This window comes from Chiloscyllium plagiosum, unplaced genomic scaffold, assembly GCF_037043375.1.
Source record: "Chiloscyllium plagiosum isolate Xiang-an unplaced genomic scaffold, Cpla_swu_hap1 HiC_scaffold_4, whole genome shotgun sequence".
Taxonomy (NCBI): Eukaryota; Metazoa; Chordata; class Chondrichthyes; order Orectolobiformes; family Hemiscylliidae; genus Chiloscyllium; species Chiloscyllium plagiosum.
The window spans coordinates 53,170,471-53,191,112 of NW_028270142.1; the positions used below are offsets into that span (position 1 = coordinate 53,170,471).

Here is a 20,642-nt window from a genome sequence, read left to right on the forward strand (position 1 = left end):
TAAACCTTTATAAGGTCACCCTTCGGCCTCCGACGCTCCAGGGAAAGCAGCCCCAGCCTATTCAACGTCTTCAATAGCTCAATTCCTCCAACCCTAGCAAAATCCTTGTAAATATTTTCTAAATACTTCCAAGTTTCACAACATCCTTCTGATCGGAAGGAGACCAGAATTGCATGCAATATTCCAAAAGTGGCCTCACCAATGTCCTGTACAGCCACAACATGAGCTCCCAACTCCTGTATCAATACTTTGACCAATAAAGGAAAGCATACTAAATGCCATCTTTTCTACCCACGACTCCACTTTCAAGGAGCTATGAACCTGCATTCCAAGGTCTCTTTGTTCAGCAACACTCCCTAGGACCTTACCATTAAGTGTATAAGTCCTGCTAAGATTTGCTTTTCCAAAATGCAGCAGCTCAGATTTATCTAAATTAAACTCCATCTGCCACTTCTCAGCCCATTGGCCCATCTGATCAAGATCCCATTGTAATTGGAGGTAACCTTCTTTGCTGTCCACTACTCCTCCCATTTAAAACATGATTTTATTGAACTTGAAGGGCCAAATGGCTCCTAATCTGTGTGTCTGTACACCAGAAACAGGAAGTTAAAAGCACTTAAAATACTTTACTATTTATCTAAATTTTCAGAGAACAAAGTTCAATTGTAGAATTGACTGTATTAAGATAACAGGTTAAATAAAGACAGAATTTTTAAAGAATATGTTTTTGCTACCAGGATAATAAATCTAACGTCCCACAAAAACAGAGTAAGCTTTTCAGTGTAGTAAGAGTACATTTAAAAAGTGGTTTTTATAAAGTTAGTATTTATAAAGTGGATTTTATAACAAATCAGTATTTTTTTAAAGTTAGCACATTGCTAAAAATTCAGATACATCCCGTTTCACAATGTGCTAACTTTTACAGTAGGATTAATCGCATAAATGTGGACGTTTTCACCAAATCATGATTGCAGCCCCAGGAACTTTTATAGTGCACCATGTAAATGTGGATGACCCAACTGCAACCTCTGAACTTCTGCATTTACCTTGTGTTCATTCGGATTCCTGAAGGTGCTGCCAGCTTCACTGCAATAATGATGGCAAGTGCTGACAGTATGCCTATTATTAATATTATTATCATTATTTGCCTTTTATTATCGCAGCCAAATCCATAACTATTTCTAGTCTTTCCTTCCCCTAGGAAAAAGGTGCTCCCCCTCCAGTAGGGGTACCATACACAACTAATGTGGAACTTCAGTCTCTCCCATTAAATCAAGAGTGAATGACATGCACTTTTGCCATGTTTGTATGATGTATTACCTTATTTACTTTCATTAACTTCCTCCAAATAAATAAACTTTCAGGAATAAAAATTTATTTTGAAGTTCTTACCACTGACATGGTCCAACTGCGTATCTTTTCAACGTCCATCATGCAGTATTGCCAAGACACCAAGCTCTTCATGTTAATGTACAATTGATTCCACAGAGAAAGGATAGCTTCATAGTATTGATCAATTCTGAATTCAAAAGACATAAAAAGCACCATTTAATAATTAACAAAGCACCCAAAATTGTATTTGAAACTTAGCGTGACATATAAAGGAACAAGGATGGAGTTTCCTACTTGTTTGCAAGGTCAATTGCACCAGAATTTGGAGGTGGGATGAGAAGACAAACCGATGGAACCATCATTTCCATTCCCCCAGGTCCTATCACCCTCCACTTGCTGCGTTGGCTGTTGTCCAATAAAATGCATTCATCTCCCCGATGAACAACCCTCTAAAAGTTGTGAATCAAAGAGAATTACTATATTAGGATTATCACAAAATTAATTTTTTAAAATTACATTGCCTTAAAGTATCCACAAGGGAGTACATTTTATAAGTCCTAAGCATATTGGTTCCAATAAACCACAGGAAACAAAAACCATCCACACAGCACCAGCAACCTGGATTCCATTCCACTATTCGGCACTCTTCTGTGTGGAGTTTACACATTCTCTCAAGTCTGCGTAGTTTCCTCCGTGTGATCCACTTTTCTCCCACAGTCAAAAAGATATGCAGGTTAGATGGATTGGACATGGTAAATTATCCAAAGTGTCCAGGAATGCGCAGGCTCGGTGGATTTGCCATGGCAGATAAAGAGTTATGGGAAATGGGTGGGCTATTCTTCGGTGGTTTGGTGCAGTCTCAATGGGATAAATGGCCTCTTGCTGCACTGTAGTGAGTCTATGATTTACCTATACCAAACACATTTGGTAAAAGGGTTCCTGGGAGATACTTTTAATTTGAATCTCAAATGATTCAATCGCTAACATAAAAAGGTCTAATGCAGTCTATTCCACCTATTCAAAATTGCTGAATTTCAATCACTTGATAATTAAGATTGCATTAAAAATAGTCTTCAATTAAGTTTAATTACAATTACTTATTCAAATTACTGGGCAATTCAAAATCCATAAGATATTGAATTGTACAGTACTTTTGTTTTATACGTACGTGGGTATTGTACATTGCTGGCAAGGCCAACATTTATTGCTAACATAATTGCCCTTGAGTTGAGTAGCTGGCTAGACCACTTCAGAAGGCAGTTAATAGTCAACCATATTGCTGTGTAGACTCAAATGTTGGTATAAGTAGACCCAGGTAAGATTGGTAATGACCTTTCCTACAGGGAACCAGGTGGCTATTTATAACACATGGACAATGACTACATGGTTGCTATTAGACAAGTTTTCTAATTCCAGTTGTTTACTGAATTCACATTTCACCATCTGCCATGGTTGGATTGGAACCCATGTCCCTTGAACATTAGTCTGGGACTCTGGATCACTAGTCCAGTGACATCACCACTGTGCCACCACCTCCCCATTAATGTAATCAAAAAAAGTAAAAACAAAACTACAGACATAACATAAAGCTTAAAAGAATGCATTTATAAATGAATGATACTGTTAGACAATTTGATAGCACAGCAAACAAACATATATGCCACTAACATCATAATGGACTTGATCCAACCTGAGCTTAAAAATGTGTTGCTGGAAAAGTGCAGCAGGTCAGGCAGCATCCAAGGAGAAGGAGAATCAATGTTTTAGACATAAGCCCTTCTTCAGGATTCCTTGGATGCTACCTGACCTGCTGCGCTTTTCCAGCAACACATTTTTAAGCTCTGATCTCCAGCATCTGCAGTCCTCATTTTCTCCTAGTTGATCCAACCTGAGTTAGAGCAGTTTCAGCCTTGAACTGATACTAACTTCAGTATAAATGTGACCTCAAAATTTCATGAAAAAAAAGCCACAAAACTTCCCTGAGTTATGTCCAGTTCACACATTGGTTACTTAGTTATCGCATCCAAAAAGGTTAATTATGTTGTTTGATTATTGCAAAGTCACCATATTTTCATGGTTAATTTTACACTTAAGTGAGTAAATATGGAAAGAATTCAAAAAGGAAATCAAGGTAAATTGAAAGATAACACCTAAATTGAACTTTTCTGGTATTGAGGAAAGATTTGAATAGTTCAAGTTTAAGCTTAAAATTACACAATGAGAATTTCTCATTTTGACTGGACATTTTCCATTTAGACTCACAGAGTCATAAAGATGTATAGCATAGAAATTGGGTCCAATTGGTCCAATTCATCCACACTTTGCATAAAAAACTTGCCCCTTAGGTCACTTTTAAACTTTTCCCCCTCTCACCATAAACCTATGCCCTAGAGTTCTGGACTCCCTACACCCGAGGGAAAAGACCTTTTCTATTTACCCTATCTATGCCGCTCATGATCTTATAAACTTCCAAAAGGTCACCCCTCAACCTCCAATGATCTAGGGAAAACAGCCCCAGCTTATTCAACTTCTCCCTATAGCTCAAAACCTCCAACCCTGGCAACATTCTTATAAATTTGTTCATAGGAAGGAGACCAGAATTGCACACAATATTCCAAAAGTGGCCTAACCAATGTCCTGTAAAGCCACAACATGACCTCCCAACTCAAATACTCAATGCTCTGACCAATAAAGGAAAGCATACCAAACACCTTCTTCACTATCCTATCTACCTGCGACTCCACTTTCAAGGAACTATGAACCTGCACTTCATGGTATTTTTGTTCAGCAACACACCCCAGGTCTTTATCATTAGGTGTACAAGTCCTGCTCTGATTTGCCTTTCCAAATGCAGCACCTCAAATTTATCTAATCAAGATCCCATTGTACTCTAAAGTAACCTGTCCACTACACCTCCAATTTTGGAGTCATCTGTCAATTTACTAACCATATCTCTGATGTATACATCCAAATCATTCATATAAATGATGAAAGACAGTGGACCCAACACCAAATCCTTGTGGCACCCCACGAGTCACAGATCTCCAGTCTAAAATGCAACCCTCCACCACCGCTCAGTCTTCTACCTTTGAACCAGTTCTATATCCAAGTGGCTAGTTCTCCCTGTATTCCATGAGATCTAACCTTACTAACCAGTCTACCATGAAGAACCTTATCGAAAGCCTTACATAAGTCCATAAAGATTACATCCACCACTCTGCCCTCATCAATTCTCTTGGTTACTTCTTCAAAAAAACTTAAATCAAGTTAGTGAGACATGATTTCCCACACACAAAGCCATGTTGACAATCCCTATCAGTCCTTGCCTTTCCAAATACATGTAAATCCTGTCCTTCAGATTTCCCTTCAACAACTTGTCCACCACCAATGTCAGGCTCACTGGTCTATAGCTCCCTGGTTTTTCCTTACCACCTTTCTTAAATAGTGATACCACTAGCTAACCTCCAGTCTTCCGGCTCCTCACCTGTGACTATCGATGATACAAATATCTCAGCAAGGGGCCCAGCAATCACTTCCCTAACTTCCCATAGAGTTCTAAGGTACATCTGATCAAGTCCTAGGAATTTATCCACCTTTATGCATTTTAAGACGTCCAGCACCACCTCCTCTGTATTGTTCCAATGGCTTATGTTAACCGCGTAAATCAAATACATTTCCTCAAAGTTACAATAAAGCATTGTCATTTAATTTATTACAAATATAATCCACTAGTCAGTACCTCATCACTTAAAAACAGAAATCCCACTGTGCAATGGTTGTTTTCAAGATTTCGAAACTGACTGAACTGACAGGGCCATTTAGGAAAATGCTCAGCAGAAACTGTACCTGATCCTGTTTGTAGTCACAAAGAGCCTTGAGAACGATTTGGTTTGAAGTTCGCTGATCAGCACTAATCAGGGGATTGCGTGGTTTCAACTGTACTATTTTCTTGGATTTGTTTACCAAGTTTGACACCTGTCTTTTATATTCATGGATTTTTTCTTTATCCTTCTGCCAAATTAAAACAAAGAAAACATGTATCATAAACAAAAAGCAAAGTGAAGAGAAGAAATAGGTCACAGATGATCACATACTCTTGAAAACGTACCACTGCATTACAGCAAAGTGTTGAGCAGTTATATAGTTGAATACTGGCTAATGTCTCATGTTAGAACATTCCAGAAAGCACGTGAACAAAAGTAACAACCCACAAGGTTAAGTGCTTTGATTTCTCTAATTCCCTCCTCCAACAATCATCACCATTCAAGCTGAGCCATGACAAAGTTGCCGTTTGTTAATAATAACATGCAACAAATCAGATACAGGCCAGTGCCTTAGCAGAGGTGCCCAGAGGTAATTTATTAAAAATAGTAACCTGTTGGAACATGTTATGTAACACCTCCAAAGCAGATGGGACTCGAGCCCAACTTTCTGACCAAGAACATTATCACCATGCCACAAGATCCTTGGATCACGAAAGAGAAGTTAAGGAAGGCACTAATGAGATTGCAGCTGTACATTTCAGCATCAACCTTCCCGATTTATGATTGCTCTTGAACAACAGGGATCAAAGACACTATTCTCCTTGGATTGCCTGTGCAACACTGAAGTGGAGGGGAGTTGAGAAGGGGTGGGGGGGGGCGTGGGGATCATACATGGCAAAGTAGGTATCTAGCCCTTTATACCTGGAGAACAGGCACTCCACAAGGCAAACTGCAGGAATGTTAGGCCTAATGCTTAATTGTCAGATCTTTAAGAAGCCTAACCAATGTCATAATCTGGCAAACATTACACATCCAAAAAAAAAAAGTCTTCATTTTGAAAATCATATTGAATACCTCGGATTCTGTGATCATCTTCTCCAGTTGTGGCAGTGATGTTGATCTATCACAAACAAATTTCTTCCTTAGGGAATCCTGCATTTTCTTCAATGAATTTTCAGTTGCTTGAGCATCCTCAAAAAACTATAAAATGAAGGTAGCATGTGAGTCACTGAACTATTAGCATGAACAGAATCATGATTAATTTGTTGCAGTTGATCACCTAACCATTTATATCCTCGACTTGGCCCCCACCTAAATGCCATAGTTGGACTGATTGAGGGTGCAGAAGTATGTAAGAGGAAAAGAAATGCTGAAAAGAATGATTTCCTTTGGAGGGTGAGGCTTCTGAGTTAATAAACAGAAAGGGCAGAGACATAATGAATATTTTCACAGTGGAGGGCACAGGTACAATCGCAACAGTGACAGGTAATGCAGAGGTTATGTCAAAGGAGGAACGTAGAACAATCAACATCACTAGGGAAAAAGTACTGAGCAAATTATCAGGATGGAAGGCAGACAAGTTCCAAAGCCTGATGGCCTACATTCTCAGGTCTTAAAGGAAGTGGCAACAGGAAAATGGATACACTGATTATAAGATATCTAAATTCTCTGGATAGCGGAAAAGTTTCAGTGGATTGGTACAATACTAATATAATGCTCTTATTCAAAAAAGAGGGCAACAGTACATAGGAAACAGTAGACCAGTTAATTTAACATCTGTCATTAGATATAGTTAAAATCCAATATTAAGGGATATGACCCATCTGGTTGCATCAACTGGGGTCATAACACATCGTAAAGCATGGATTATAATATCTCTACAACTATCCAGACTGATAGGATACTGAAAAGGAAAAATATAGTTAGCTTCTGAAGCAGTTTATATAAGACTAGTATGTTGTCACTGTCTGGAAGGCCCATAGAAGGCTAAGAGGTTCAACAAGAATGTAGCTAGTACCTAATATGGAATTAAAAAGTGATGTCAGTAAATTCATAAGGTATACGTAGCATAACTACAACTGGCCAGTGTGATGTTTTTATACAAATCTCAGTGGAATTGGCCATGGATCATGTATTTACTGCATGAACAGTCTGTGCAGGCTCTCAATTGGATGACTGCGATAATACATTAGTAGGTATTGTAATCGTTGCAAATGAAGCATAAAGCCTTTGCTTGCAATTGAATAAGTGAGGTCATGTTTCAGCTTGGCTGAGACATCTTGTCCTTGCATACATCTGAATGAAGTAATTTGAGGCTTGTCTGATTACTGCAGGTACGGGAGGGTGGTACATATTTAAATTAAATCAATTGATCTGCAGAATTATATAGCATACCTGGAAATAGTTGGAATTTTCTTTGAGATGAACTTCAATGCACTTTGTAAGCTGGAGAATCCAACTCCACTGTGTCTGCAGAGTATCAATGTAGGCCTGCAATTTTATAAAAAGTGCACAGATTTTTCAATCAATATATAAAGCAGATTGTTATTTAATAACGTGGGTAATTTTTGACAACGAAAATTATTCTTATACAAGCTCAGTTATCAATATCATTTTAGGTCCTGGTGCCCTGTCATTTGGAAAAAAGCCTGGCAGATGATCCATCATATGTATATATGATCAGATGTTAGAACTTTAAAAAAATTCCAAAGCTGTATGAACTGAAGATTAGTCTATCCAACCCATTCCCCAAGTTGATGAACTCCTTTTTAATTCCAATTCTTGTTTTTATTAAAATATTCAGCATTTGGTGCTTTGTCTCTGTAGGGTTAAGCATAGAAAAATCAAAACTCTACTTCTTCAAAAACAAATGAGGCTACTTTTTAAAACAAAAAACTATGCAGGCACTGCCAGAATGCAAATCTAATACTTCTGCGTGAGAGAACAGAAATGTCTAGTAAGAATGTAAATTGACAATTTGCAAGGATGCAATTACATTAATTATAGATGCTAGTATATTTTTCCATTGTATTGCAAATGGAAATACTAAAATGGGTTGACAATAGCAGCGACTCTGTTAAAATGCAAGCTGAAGTATTGCAATTAAAACTGTTTTAAATACTAAGTATTAATTTTTTTTATCCACACATGCTGACTTTAAAAAAAATCATGTCCCCATTGAAACAGGATTTTCAAGGCAGAATTGGATGGCAAGTTTTGTTTTAAACTTCTAGGCTTTTAATATGTTAAAATAAATGTGATCAAGATAGGAAATGAATACAGGGAAAGTCTTCGCTAGATATCAAATAATGCAATTTCTATTCCACAAATGCGACCAATGAAGAATTCAGCAATTAACAACAATGATCTCCGTTGCACTTTTGCATCAATCAATTGCCTCCTGTGACATGAGGCATTACTTTAAACACGTTCTTAAGTAGCAAACAAGTCTGATATAAGCATCATCCTGATCAAAGGTTTGGAGCAATTATCACTAACATCTCATACAAATACCTCGGTAATGAACAGTGACAGAAAAACAGCACGTTCTATTTGGGGAGAGAGAGAGAGAGAGAGAGAGAGAGAGAGAGAGAGAGAGAGAGAGAGAGAGAGAGAGAGAGAGAGAGAGAGAGAGAGAGAGAGAGAGAGAGAGAGAGAGGGAGAGGGAGAGAGAGAAAGAAGAAAAAGGGGGCAAGATTACCTGGACTCCAACCATTAACACTGTTTCTCTTCCTACATATGCTGCCAGGCATGCTGAGTTTCTCCAACACTTCCTGTTTTTGTTTCAGTTTTCCAGCACCTTCGATTCTTTGTATTATTTTAGCAATTGTGATCATGCTTCAAATTTTTGAGCTGGGTTGGCTGTAGCAGTCACTTCCCCATCTTTAAACTTAATAGTAAACTTGACTATACTTATTCAAGATTCACACTGCTTCTAAATAATTGATTATCCAGGCACCCCCACCTCAATCTTGTCAGCTGCGGGATGATTATTTGCTATTAGCTGGTCACCATCTTGTTTGAGTCTGTTTAACTGCTTTTCCTTTTCTTCCAACTTGCTCATCATCATCTAACAAAAGCAAGTAAAATTTAAATGATTAAACACAAGGTGCTGGTAAGTAAAGCAGTAAGCAGTCACTTGTTAGTACAAAACGCCAATATTGCCGAAGCTTTCCATTTGGTTCTTATTAGGCCAAACACAAGAATGCCAAATTTTCAATGATCACAACAATTTACACAGAGCAATAGGATAACAGAGCAGTTGTGTTATCAAGTCAACCCTGTCTGAGGCAGTGCTTTGCAGAATGCAACAGAACTACAGGTTCCCCTGGGTAATTCAAAACAAAGATCCAAGGCGTGAATATCTCCCTTTTATTTTCAGAGAAAATAGGGATACATTCACTGACCAAATATGTTTTAAAATAGAGAGGACCATTCTCACTATCTAGACTACAAGGACATTTACAGGTACAATGTGTATAACGCTTGAAGCTCATCAAGTTATCATTTCAAGACAGTTTAGCTTCACCACCATATTCTGTTTTCTTTCAGTGTTCCAGCTCGAGATTCAGTAGTCATTTTTTTAAAAAAAGGAAATCAATTTGCTTTCCATAATTTCCTTTTTTTACAATTAAGAGTAGTTTGCTGTATGATATTCATAATTATGCATTTATTACCAAAGGTTAATTATACAGGATGCAAGCACAACAAAACTCCATGTAGAAAACAAAACAATAAAGCTGAAATATTCCCTCTCCACATCCAATTTTCCCTTACCAAGCAATGTTTCATGCAGGAAGTCAGAGTTTCCAAAGTTAACCAATAGATATAATGATTGGTACCCATTAATTATTCAAAAATATGGAAAATTTTGACTGAACATGTGAAGCTTTTGCCAACTATTTTGGTGGATTAAAATTTCAAATTTGAAAGCATTAAATTTGCCAGTAATTTGAAATTTCACTCACTTTAGAAATTTGAGGAAAGAGGCTGAGAAGACAGAGTACAGGGACAGAAGTAGTAATGTGGCCTGCATAGTCATGTGTGTTTGTTTTTATTCAAATTTGGTTTGGTAAAGCAAGCCAATTATCAAGTGTCAGTCATCTTTTAAAAGTGCTTGGTATTAACTCACATGCATAATTCTGAAATTAACACGAAGATTTCTTTCCAGCTGTGTCCAGTTATCAGAAGGATATTATTATGCTGGAGAGGGTTCAGAAGAGATTTACCAGGATGTTGCGAGTATGGAAGGTTTGAGTTATAAAGAAAGGCTGGATTGGCTGGGACATTTTTTTCACTGGAGCATAGAAGGTTAAGAGATGTGACCTGATATGTGTTTATAAAATAGTGAGGGGTATAGTTAGGGCTAATTGTAATTGTCTTTTCCCTAGGATGGGGGATTTCAAGATGAGGGGACACATTTTTTAAGGTGACAGGAGAGAGATTTTAAAAAGCCACGAGGAGCAATTTTTGTTAACATTGAGGGTGGTTCGTATGTGGACTGAACTTCCTGAGGAAGTGGTGGATGTCCGTACAATTACACCATTTAAAAGACATTTGGATAAGTACATTAATAGGAAACATCTGGAGGGATATCGGCCAGGAGCAGTTAGGTGGGATTAGTTTAATTTGGGATTAATTTGGCATGGACTGGTTGGACTGAAGGGTCTGTATCTACACTATGACTCTGTTAATAGTCTCACCTCACCCAATCCTATTAGTTAAATTACTGGGAGGTTAGAAGCAACGGCTATGAAACACAGAGAACCAATTTGCAATTCTATCTTGTAACTGTAAAGTGCAGCTTTTGTGAGTTTTGTGGTATTCTGAAATATATGAACTTACAGAGAAAGCTTCTTGCTTTTCAGCAATTCTTGTATTTTTATCACTCCAATCATGAACAAGTTCTTCTTCTTCACGGTCATTGATCCACATTATTTCATTTGAAGTTGCTGAAATGATATTCTGGAGTTTTCTCAGTTGTTCAAGTCTCTCTGTGGAAGCTTTCTATTGAGGTACACAAACATAAAACTAAGACTCATTACTTGCTCAACTAAAATACCAAATTCGAAAAAAAAATCTGATTTTATCTTTGTGAAGGCTTTCTGCTCACCAACATACTGTCGTATTCATTTTGCAATGCTTGCATGTGTTCCCTGCTGCTTTCAGAGAAGTTGCCTTGCTACATGAGGAAGACAAAGTAATCAGTATTTCTGAATGCACAATTAGTTTCTGATTTACACATCTATCAGAAGAAAAAGGCATTGGCAATTGCCGTGCAATCCAGATATTGCAATTAATTTAGCAAATTTGCATAAACAAACACTTCTCTAGTTAAGCATTTCCAGCAGCAATCAAGTCTCTTGTGATACTCAATTCCCCATTCAGGAGCAATTAGTAACTTAAATGAAACCTGTTTTCTATCACATCTGCCAACCAGTCCTCTATCCATGTCTGCACACCACCCCCAATCCGTTATGCTTGATTTTTACATGCTAACTTCATTTCTGGGATCTCCTTGAAAAACTTCCAAAAGTCCAAGAAAATCACATCAACCAGCTCCATCTTACCAATTCCACTAATTACTCCTCAATAAATTCAATTAGATTTGTTGAACATGATTTCCCTTTTTTAAAATCAATGCTAACTAGGCTTGAGATTGAAGATGCAAAATCGATGGCATGTATCCAGCACAAGGCTGCACCAAAAGTCCAGCAGCTCAATAAAAAAATGGTGTCTAGTTATAATATTTGCAGTGAGTAACAGATTCCTGGTGCACATAAGAATAAGGAAGGCCCACATATTGACAAACAGTGGTCCCTTTATAGACTGCGAATTAGGACACAGTGGAACTGTAAATTGAGTTTGAAAATGAATGGCAAAATGTATTCTTGACCTCAGCAATTTATGTTGATTTTACTTCCAGTGCAAAGGAATCCTATTTGAGCAGCACATCAATTGCCTTGTAGTAGTTTGAGGGAAGAGACACTTTAAAGCACAAAAGTACAGCTATGTGAATAAAAATGGATTTTGGAGTACATTAGAATATTTATGATATGCACACAATTTTTTATTGACCAGTTAATGCTAAGTGCTCATTCATTTTTTTTACTGTAAAATACATTGCTGAAAATAAGCCGCTTTCATATCTATTTATAAGAATTTTCTCCCAAAGCGTGAATATAAGCTCAAAGAAAACTGTAAAAATTACCAACGGAGGGCAGCATGCCATTTAGCATCTATAACCTTGAAAAGTTAAGACAGTTTTATAGGAATAGTCATCTTGAAAACCTATTGGTGACCAGCAGTAAAACTTTAGTAACGGCTATAACAAAATTCCAGTCTTCACAACCCTGCAAATAAAATTTCCAAGATATTGCTTTTGCTAAGGTAGTGATTCTCATAACAACATAATGCGCTTCAGAAATTAACACACAGACCACTTGCAGCAAGTCATCTCCTTGACTGTAACCATCAACTGCACATCTTTGCTGTCTGCTCAGAATTGTCTTAGCCTAGGGGTACTGCTAGAATCAAGGTCTAGCTTCTTTCCCTCTTCTAATGCAAAATAAAAGCTGTACTTTGTGATGTGGTAATAAATACATGACAACTCCACTCCTGGTTAAGAAATTGCACTGTCCTTAATGGAACAATCCCACATGACTCATAGCAAGGCACTTCTTGGGCCTGTAAATCTCAACAAAACATGAACTACATTGGAGTAAAACGTTGTGCTGTTGTCAAGTACACCATTTCTTAGGCTCGATTTTAAAACATGTTCCTCTCATTCACTTCAGTGTTCTTCATACACACTTCCCACACAAGCTTAATACTTCTAAACACAGTTTCTAACTACACATCATGCTCCTTTTCAAACGCTGAAAATTATAACTGATTGGAGCTTCAAGTACTGTTCATCTAACAAAACAAAAACTCCTCCATCAAAACATAGGCCACGAATTTCTGATTCTGTACTTGCCACAGAAAGATCTTCAATCGATTCACTTTAAAAGAATTCAAATCCCAGTGCCCATGACAGGAGTGGAAAACCTCAGTCACTATACCTTTCTAATGTTGGAATATTTTAAATTCAAGACAGCTACTCAAAGTATAGTAATGGCATTCTTTTACATTTATCCTTTCATTTACAGTAACACAATTTACTTATTTATACAAAATACTTAACAATTACTTTGTTTAATTACCTGTTCCATTCTAGCTTTATCTATTTTCCAGCGAAAGTCTTCGAGGTTCCTATGGTAATTTTGTTGTTCATTTATCTGACGCTCTACTGAGGTTGCATCTACTCCCCAATCTTGCATGTCCATCAGACTCTGTTTGGAAAATGGAATACCACATTTTTGTAATATTGACATTTTATCCCCTTTTTTATTGTGATTTAAATGACTTTAACTTTAAAGGAAATATGGTTGATATACTGCCTTAATATAAGACACATCAAAATGGCATCAAAACTAAAAACAAACAGGCACAGTTCCATCACATGGTTCACAAGATTCCGCGTAAAATGAACACCAATGATATTTTCTATATGTAATACACAGAGCTGAATAAACTCTCCTTTACCATCTAAGGACTATAGACAGATGCCTGCCCTTTAATCTTCCACTCAAGCCACTTTACATTGAGATGAGAACATGAATATGGCCCACCACCTCACAGTAAATGGTAACATATAATAACATTCTCATTATATTCACTTTGGGAAAATGTCTAATTTGTATCTAATCATAAAATCCTGACAGTGTAGAAGCAGTCTATTCGGCACATCAAGTCCACATCAACCCTCTAAACAGCATCCCACCCAGTCCCACCCTATCCCTGTAACCCTGCATTTTCCATGGCTAACCTACCCAAAATGCAAATCCCTGAATGCTACGGGCAATTTAGCATGGCCAACCCACCTGACATGCACATTTTTGGACTGTGGGAGGAAACCAGAGCACCTGGAGGAAACCCACGCAGACATGGAGAGAATGTGCAAACTCTGTTGCCAGAGGGTGGAATTGAACCTGGATCCCTAGTGCTGTGAGGCAGCAGTGCTAACCACTGAGCCACCGTGTTGCCCAAAACTCTAACTGATCCAAACACCAACATCAGCTAATATCCATTCTAATATCTATTACGAATTATTCATCATCTTTGGTGCACATTTTAAATTAAATAGAGGGATCCATAGACAGATGTCTGTCCTTAAACCAAATAGCCACTGCAAAACATATCTAAATAGCCCAACAGACTAATATATACTGTGTTTTTTCAAAAGTTTTAAAAACACCTTAAGAATCATTGTGTAGATGGACTTAGCATAATAAGTACAAAGTGATAAAAGTTGATATTGCAGAAACATATAACATTATCATCTGCAATTCCATGGCAATCATACTTGGAGTAAGAGGATGATGAGGCTACATGCTTGAGAAGAAGGAAGCCAAGAATGGACAGCATATTGAACAAAGGGAGCATCCAACTTGTGAGTACAGGCACCAAACAGTTGACAAACCAAAGAGTTCCTTATCTAGGGTTTTCTTATCGGCATTGTATGAGTTCCCTATCCCTCAGCACATAAAGTGAGATTTGTCAACTATTGGCACTTGACCTGCAGCTTTTGGATACAAGGACACAGCTGCAAGTGTGACAACTACTATAACTTGTTAATTCAAGAGGGGTCAGGTAATAGTCAACAAGCAACAGTTAAAATGTGGGCAGGAATACACTAAAAGGGTACAAGGGAGCAACAGAGAAATCAATAATTTTTTTAGCGTGAAATCCTACAAGAGCAGTGTACTTATGTCAATGTGGCAATTAAGGTCTCATTTGGAAATACAAGTCCAATGGTGTTGATTACCATTGAAGTTAATTATTTTATTCTGCACATCAATGAACATTATGCAGGAAGCAGCTGCAATTCTTTTGTTCTCAGACCACCTGCGATACTTGAAACATAATCATAGCAACATGACCAAGAATGATTAACGACACCTCTCTGTCAATCAAGGACAAAAGCTGTAAACAATGATCTATTGAGTGCTATTTGATTAATAATTGAGGTTCTACAGACATTTCAATGTGATAATGTTTGGCAATGCCAGAGTCCCTCAAGTTGTCACTCAAACATTTCCATCTTTGGGTTGAGGAAGTGGAGTAAGGAATGATATGAGGGAAATCTTATAAAGGATAAAGTGAATGAGTCAGTTATTGGTCATAATACATGGAGAATAACGGTAGGAGAACTCTATCTCTTCTTCAACCAAGACGAGTATCTTCCACTCAAGCCACTTGGTATCGAGATGAGGACTTGAATATGGCCCATCATCTTATAATAAATAATTGCATATCTTCAGATGTTCCCATTATATTCACTTTGGAAAAAAAAAATGTCCAATTTGTACCTAATTGATGTAAACACAAATATCATATAGTTATAACATAACTATAACATTTATTATGATTTATTCATTATTTTCTGTGCAATTTTTAAAAATAAACTTACAATTTAGGGGATTAGTAGTATAATGCAAGGACAGAAAACTGTGAAAAGAAATACTAATTTAAAACCTTGAATACAAAAATGCTAATTCCCCTTTTCATTATTGTGTAAGTATTTCAAAATGTTTTAATGCTGCAATTAGACTTACCTTCTGCTGATGTAACCAACTGAACAGCTCTTTAGTTGATCTTGAGAGCCCTTCATCCCAGGATCTTTTGGATCTCTGGGACCTTAATGTCCTGGTGCGGTCAACCATTCGTTCAGTGATTGCTTTTGAAATGGCACGCATTTGATTACGATGGAAATTCACACTGCACAGAGTTTTGAAGATAGTGAATACTAATCAGTAAATAGCTGAAGAGGACACCAACAAATTATCATACTGATCCTCCACTCTTAGTTTTTAAATTGCATTATCTATATCAATCTTATGTGGATTAAACTATTCCAGCAATTTTGTGGATTCAAATTTTCATCTTTGCTTTCTAGGTGTAAAACATTATGAAGCAGTAAAGGGGCTTTGGTATAGGATGATAACATGTTGATAAGAGAGATTGCCTGGCAGGGCCAAGCAAAGAGAGGATTGAGGATAACTTAATTACACATCCTCCTAAAGAACTCAACTGATATTTCTTTTAAATCTCACTCATCTCCACGTTGTCCAGTTACTACACTGTCACCAAGATGAGATCATAAATTTAAATTATGCTCTTGTTCAACTGTAGCAGGAGCCTCAGCTGATTTGAAAATTTATGCAAGATAACAGCCTGAGATAATGCCTAGTGATAAGTAGATTTTACTTTATCTAAACTAGTTTTCTATTCTCATTAAGTGAGGGGAGTTAAAATTGGCCCCAAACAGGGCAACAACAGATAGTCATGTTATCACAATGCAGATCAACTTCCAACACTAGAAAAACTAAATAAACAACAATGTGGCCCAGTTTATTTTCTGTTAACCCTGCTTATTGTTGGATTTCCATAATTACTTTGATTTGAAACTAATTTGTGATTACGTCAGTAATTTGAGGTCATCCAACATCGTCCTGTCCTGGCAACTAAATTTAATAGTAAGTTCAATTAGAAAAAGCTGAGCATGCAATGGAAATAAAATGTGAAGTAAATCTCCACCCAGCAGCTTTTTGAGTTGGAATTTTTAAACTTTGTCCTACCAGCCAACGTTTGATAAGTTGTATCACAGTCTGACAGATTGGATCTCTCCTACAATGATTGCCTTATCTTAAACAGACTGTCAGAGGGATGGAGTAAGATTGTTAGAATACCAGTAAACATTCTAACAATATGATGTAGCAGCATAACAAGATACAGAACTGAGATAATTAGTGTTAATTCAAAACTAAATATTGGACCCTGGCTAAAGAGAATCCTTTTTAAAAGGTTCACGTCCATGATCTTTCTTATACTCTGTACAGTTAAATCTGTTCAAAGTTTGTGCGAAGATTTGTAGCTCGGGTGCTCGTTGCTGTGGTTCTGTTCGCCGAGCTGGAGTTTTTGTTGCAAACGTTTCGTCCCCTGGCTAGGCGACATCATCAGTGCTTGGGAGCCTCCTGCGAAGCGCTTCTTTGATGTTTCCTCCAGTGTTTATAGTGGTCTGTCCCTGCCGCTTCCGGTTGTCAGTTTCAGCTGTCCGCTGTAGTGGTTGGTATATTGGGTCCAGGTCGATGTGTTTGTTGATGGAGTTTGTGGCCTAGAGGCATGGCATTCATCCACAAACTCCATCAACAAACACATCGACCTGGACCCAATATACCAACCACTACAGCGGACAGCTGAAACTGACAACCGGAAGCGGCAGGGACAGACCACTATAAACACCGGAGGAAACATCATAGAAGCGCTTCGCAGGAGGCTCCCAAGCACTGATGATGTCGCCTAGCCAGGGGACGAAACGTTTGCAACAAAAATTTCCAGCTCGGCAAACAGAACCACAGCAAATCTGTCTTGGGCTGTAAAACTGTCCTGATATTGTGTATCAATCATTATGACCTCAAAGTCTATTTGGGTTCTATCACGACAGCATTCATTATTGGGCAAAAGGTTTATGAAGAAATAGCTTTCAAAATTTCAAAGTTTTATCATTCAGATTCATTATTGAGCTATTTACGATAATAAAGGTGGTTACTTAAGGTATAAAAGATGCTAAAAGAAATTGATGAAGCAGACAGAAAAGATGTTTCCACTTGTGGGGCAATTTAGGATAAAACCTCAAAAGTTTTAGGTCATAGAGTGGCTGATTTAAACAGAAACGAGGACAATTTACTTCTCTCAAAAGGGTCGAGAGTCTGTGGAAGTCACTATGCTATACTGTGGTGGACACGGGGACACAAGCAACAGTTTGAAGAGTTGTGGGGAATGAGCAGGAAAGTGGAGTTGATGCCAGGATGAGATAAACCATGATGATGTTAAATGACAGAGCAGGCTCCAGGGGCTGCACCTAGTTCTTATATTGATAGAAATAGCCCATTGGATAACAACCATTAACAGTAATGGCAAAAAGGGATAAAGAAAGTAGGGTAGGGACAGAGAGAGGAGGACCAACAAGGAGATCGGAACTAGTTTATTTATTAAAAACATAGTATGCATTGAAATCTTTCCAGTGCAATTTTTCTTTTAATACTAATAAATCATCTAATTATAATGTAGGATTTGTTTCACAAAATGAAGTACGTCAAAGGTCATCTTCCTAAAGTTATAGCATAACATTTTCTCTTCCTGTTGCTTGGCATTCACTTAACTATCAGTATTTTGTTTCATTACAGTGTGTTGGGCTACTGAAGTTTGTGCTAAATCAAACACCTACACTCTGACTTGTCACATTTTGAAACAGTGTACAGGTATCCCCCGCTTTTCGAAAATTTGTTTTACGCCACTTGGCTTTTATGAAAGACCTACATTGGTACCTTTTTTGCTAAACAAAAGCAATCCAAAGAGGATTTTTGCTTTTACAAAAAATGGCAAAATTTTTCCAATATAAATTAATGCTTCTTTGTTTTACGCCATTTTGGTTTACAAAATGTTTCATAGGAATGTTCTGCTTTGGGAAAGCGGGGGATATCTATATCAGTTTTTTTTAAAGACAGTGTATTAAAGGATCATTTTATTTCAATCAATGCAAAATAAATTACTTCTTTTGAACCTCAAAGTCTTCAATATATTTTTTGCATAGTGAAAGCGGTTTCCTGTCTCATTGCCCAAAACGTTGGTGGATGGACAATGTGGCTTTACTTGCATAAGGATTAGATTTCCATGCCCCTTTTGGGGGAAACTCCTGCCTTAGAATGCTGCTGGCCAATTGGAGGTGTAATAATTGTTAGCCCAGTCATACCAGTTTCTCGTTCTTAAAATGGGAGACAGGTCAGGAATGAGCAGTTAACACACATGCTGTATTTTACAAACTATCATCCCCTTCCATCACCTTCAAAACAGCCTGCGAGAGATCGTAAAATTCTACATAATAAGTCCCAAATTTTGCTTTGTCTAGACAACGTTTTCTGTTATACATCACAAGATTTTTGTGAACATTTTAACAGGTTTGGAATGACACATAATCGAGCAAGAGCTCCACCATGATCAGTGAATAGTGGAGTAGGGCATAAGGCTGCAAACAGCACATCCTTGTGTGACTGAACAAGATTTCCAGTATATTTCAGTTTTTAACTCAAAGCAGTTTTCCTTACCTTTTTTGGATTGATTCATAAGGTTTCCCACTGCGTTTTAAATCATTAGCATAGCCTTCAATTATAGCTAGTTGCTCCCCAGCCACTTTCAACAATTCATCAATTTCTATTCTGTGTCTTCCATGCAGCCCAACATCAAAAGCATCCAAATCCTGTAAATGAAATAGCGTGAGAAAGAAAATTGAACTTCTGAAAGTTTTAACCAAGGAAAATTCTACTCCACTGCAACATAACTCAAACAGATCTCTCATTCTTCTGAACAGTTCATAAAACATGGCCCAGAAATTCCAATCAGCCAAGTGAAGTAGAATACTGCATGCAATTCTGGTTTCCTTCCGATCGACAAGATGTTGTGAAACTTGAAAGGGTTCAGAAGGAATTTACAAGGATGTTGCCAGGGTTAGAGGCTTTGAGATGGAAATGTGTTGCTGGAGAAGCGCAGCAGGTCAGGCAGCATCTAGGGAACAGGAGAATCTTCTTCCTGAAGAAGGGCTAATGCCCGAAACGTCGATTCTCCTGTTCCCTAGATGCTGCCTGACCTGCTGCGCTTCTCCAGCAACACATTTCCATCTCTGATCTCCAGCATCTGCAGACCTCATTTTCTCTTTAGAGGCTTTGAGCTATAGGGAGAGGTTGAATAGGCTAGGGCTGTTTTCCCTGGAGTGTCGGAGGCTGAGGGGTGACCTTATAGAGGTTTATAAAATCATGAGGGGCATGGATAGGGTAAACAGACAAAGTCTTATTCCTGGGGTAGTGGAGTCCAGAACTAGAAGTCATAGATTTAGGGTAAGAGGGGAAAGATATAAAAGGGACCTAAGGGGCAACATTTTCACGCAGAGGGTGGTGTGTGTATGGAATGAGCTGCCAGAGAAAGTGGTGGAGGCTAGTACAATTGCAACATTTAAAAGGCATCTAGGTGGGTGTATGAATAGGAAGGGTTTGGAGGGATATGGGCCGGGCGCTGGCAGATGGGACTAGATTAGGTTGGGATTTCTGGTCAGCATGGACAAGTTGGACCGAAGGGTCTGTTTCCGTGCTGTACATCTCTATGACTCTAAGTCTATCTTTTAATTGGATCTCCCTTTGTTAATATGGTATGTGTGGTGTGGGTGGGTGTAATGTTTGCACATAGAGAATTAGAGTCCAACTTAACAGTTTAACAGCAGGTTTTGTGGATAACTATTAAGCTCTAGTCAGTCAGAGCCCTCCAAAATCTCTAACTCTCTACCTGGAGTTGGGGTCGTTTTTGGTGGTTTCTAAACACATGTCAATTCCCCAAGGAAATTTCAATTTCCACTGAGTCAGCCCTGTGGGGATCTCCAGGTGGTCCTAATGCACA

General features: G+C 37.9%; 1 protein-coding gene across 1 annotated transcript in view; it reads right to left on the reverse strand.

The window, feature by feature from the left end:
• Window positions 1-20,642, reverse strand: part of LOC122549187 (desmoplakin-like) — a 70,675-nt gene that overhangs the window by 37,121 nt on the left and 12,912 nt on the right. The window contains exons 3-13 of the mRNA XM_087986255.1: window positions 19,304-19,455; window positions 15,755-15,917; window positions 13,301-13,429; window positions 11,209-11,277; window positions 10,941-11,102; window positions 9,061-9,165; window positions 7,491-7,586; window positions 6,171-6,296; window positions 5,179-5,343; window positions 1,627-1,781; window positions 1,393-1,519 (exon numbers count right to left, since the gene is read on the reverse strand). Of these exons, the coding sequence (XP_087842381.1) occupies window positions 1,393-1,519; window positions 1,627-1,781; window positions 5,179-5,343; window positions 6,171-6,296; window positions 7,491-7,586; window positions 9,061-9,165; window positions 10,941-11,102; window positions 11,209-11,277; window positions 13,301-13,429; window positions 15,755-15,917; window positions 19,304-19,455 (1,449 nt within the window). The remainder of the gene's footprint in view (window positions 1-1,392; window positions 1,520-1,626; window positions 1,782-5,178; window positions 5,344-6,170; window positions 6,297-7,490; window positions 7,587-9,060; window positions 9,166-10,940; window positions 11,103-11,208; window positions 11,278-13,300; window positions 13,430-15,754; window positions 15,918-19,303; window positions 19,456-20,642) is intronic.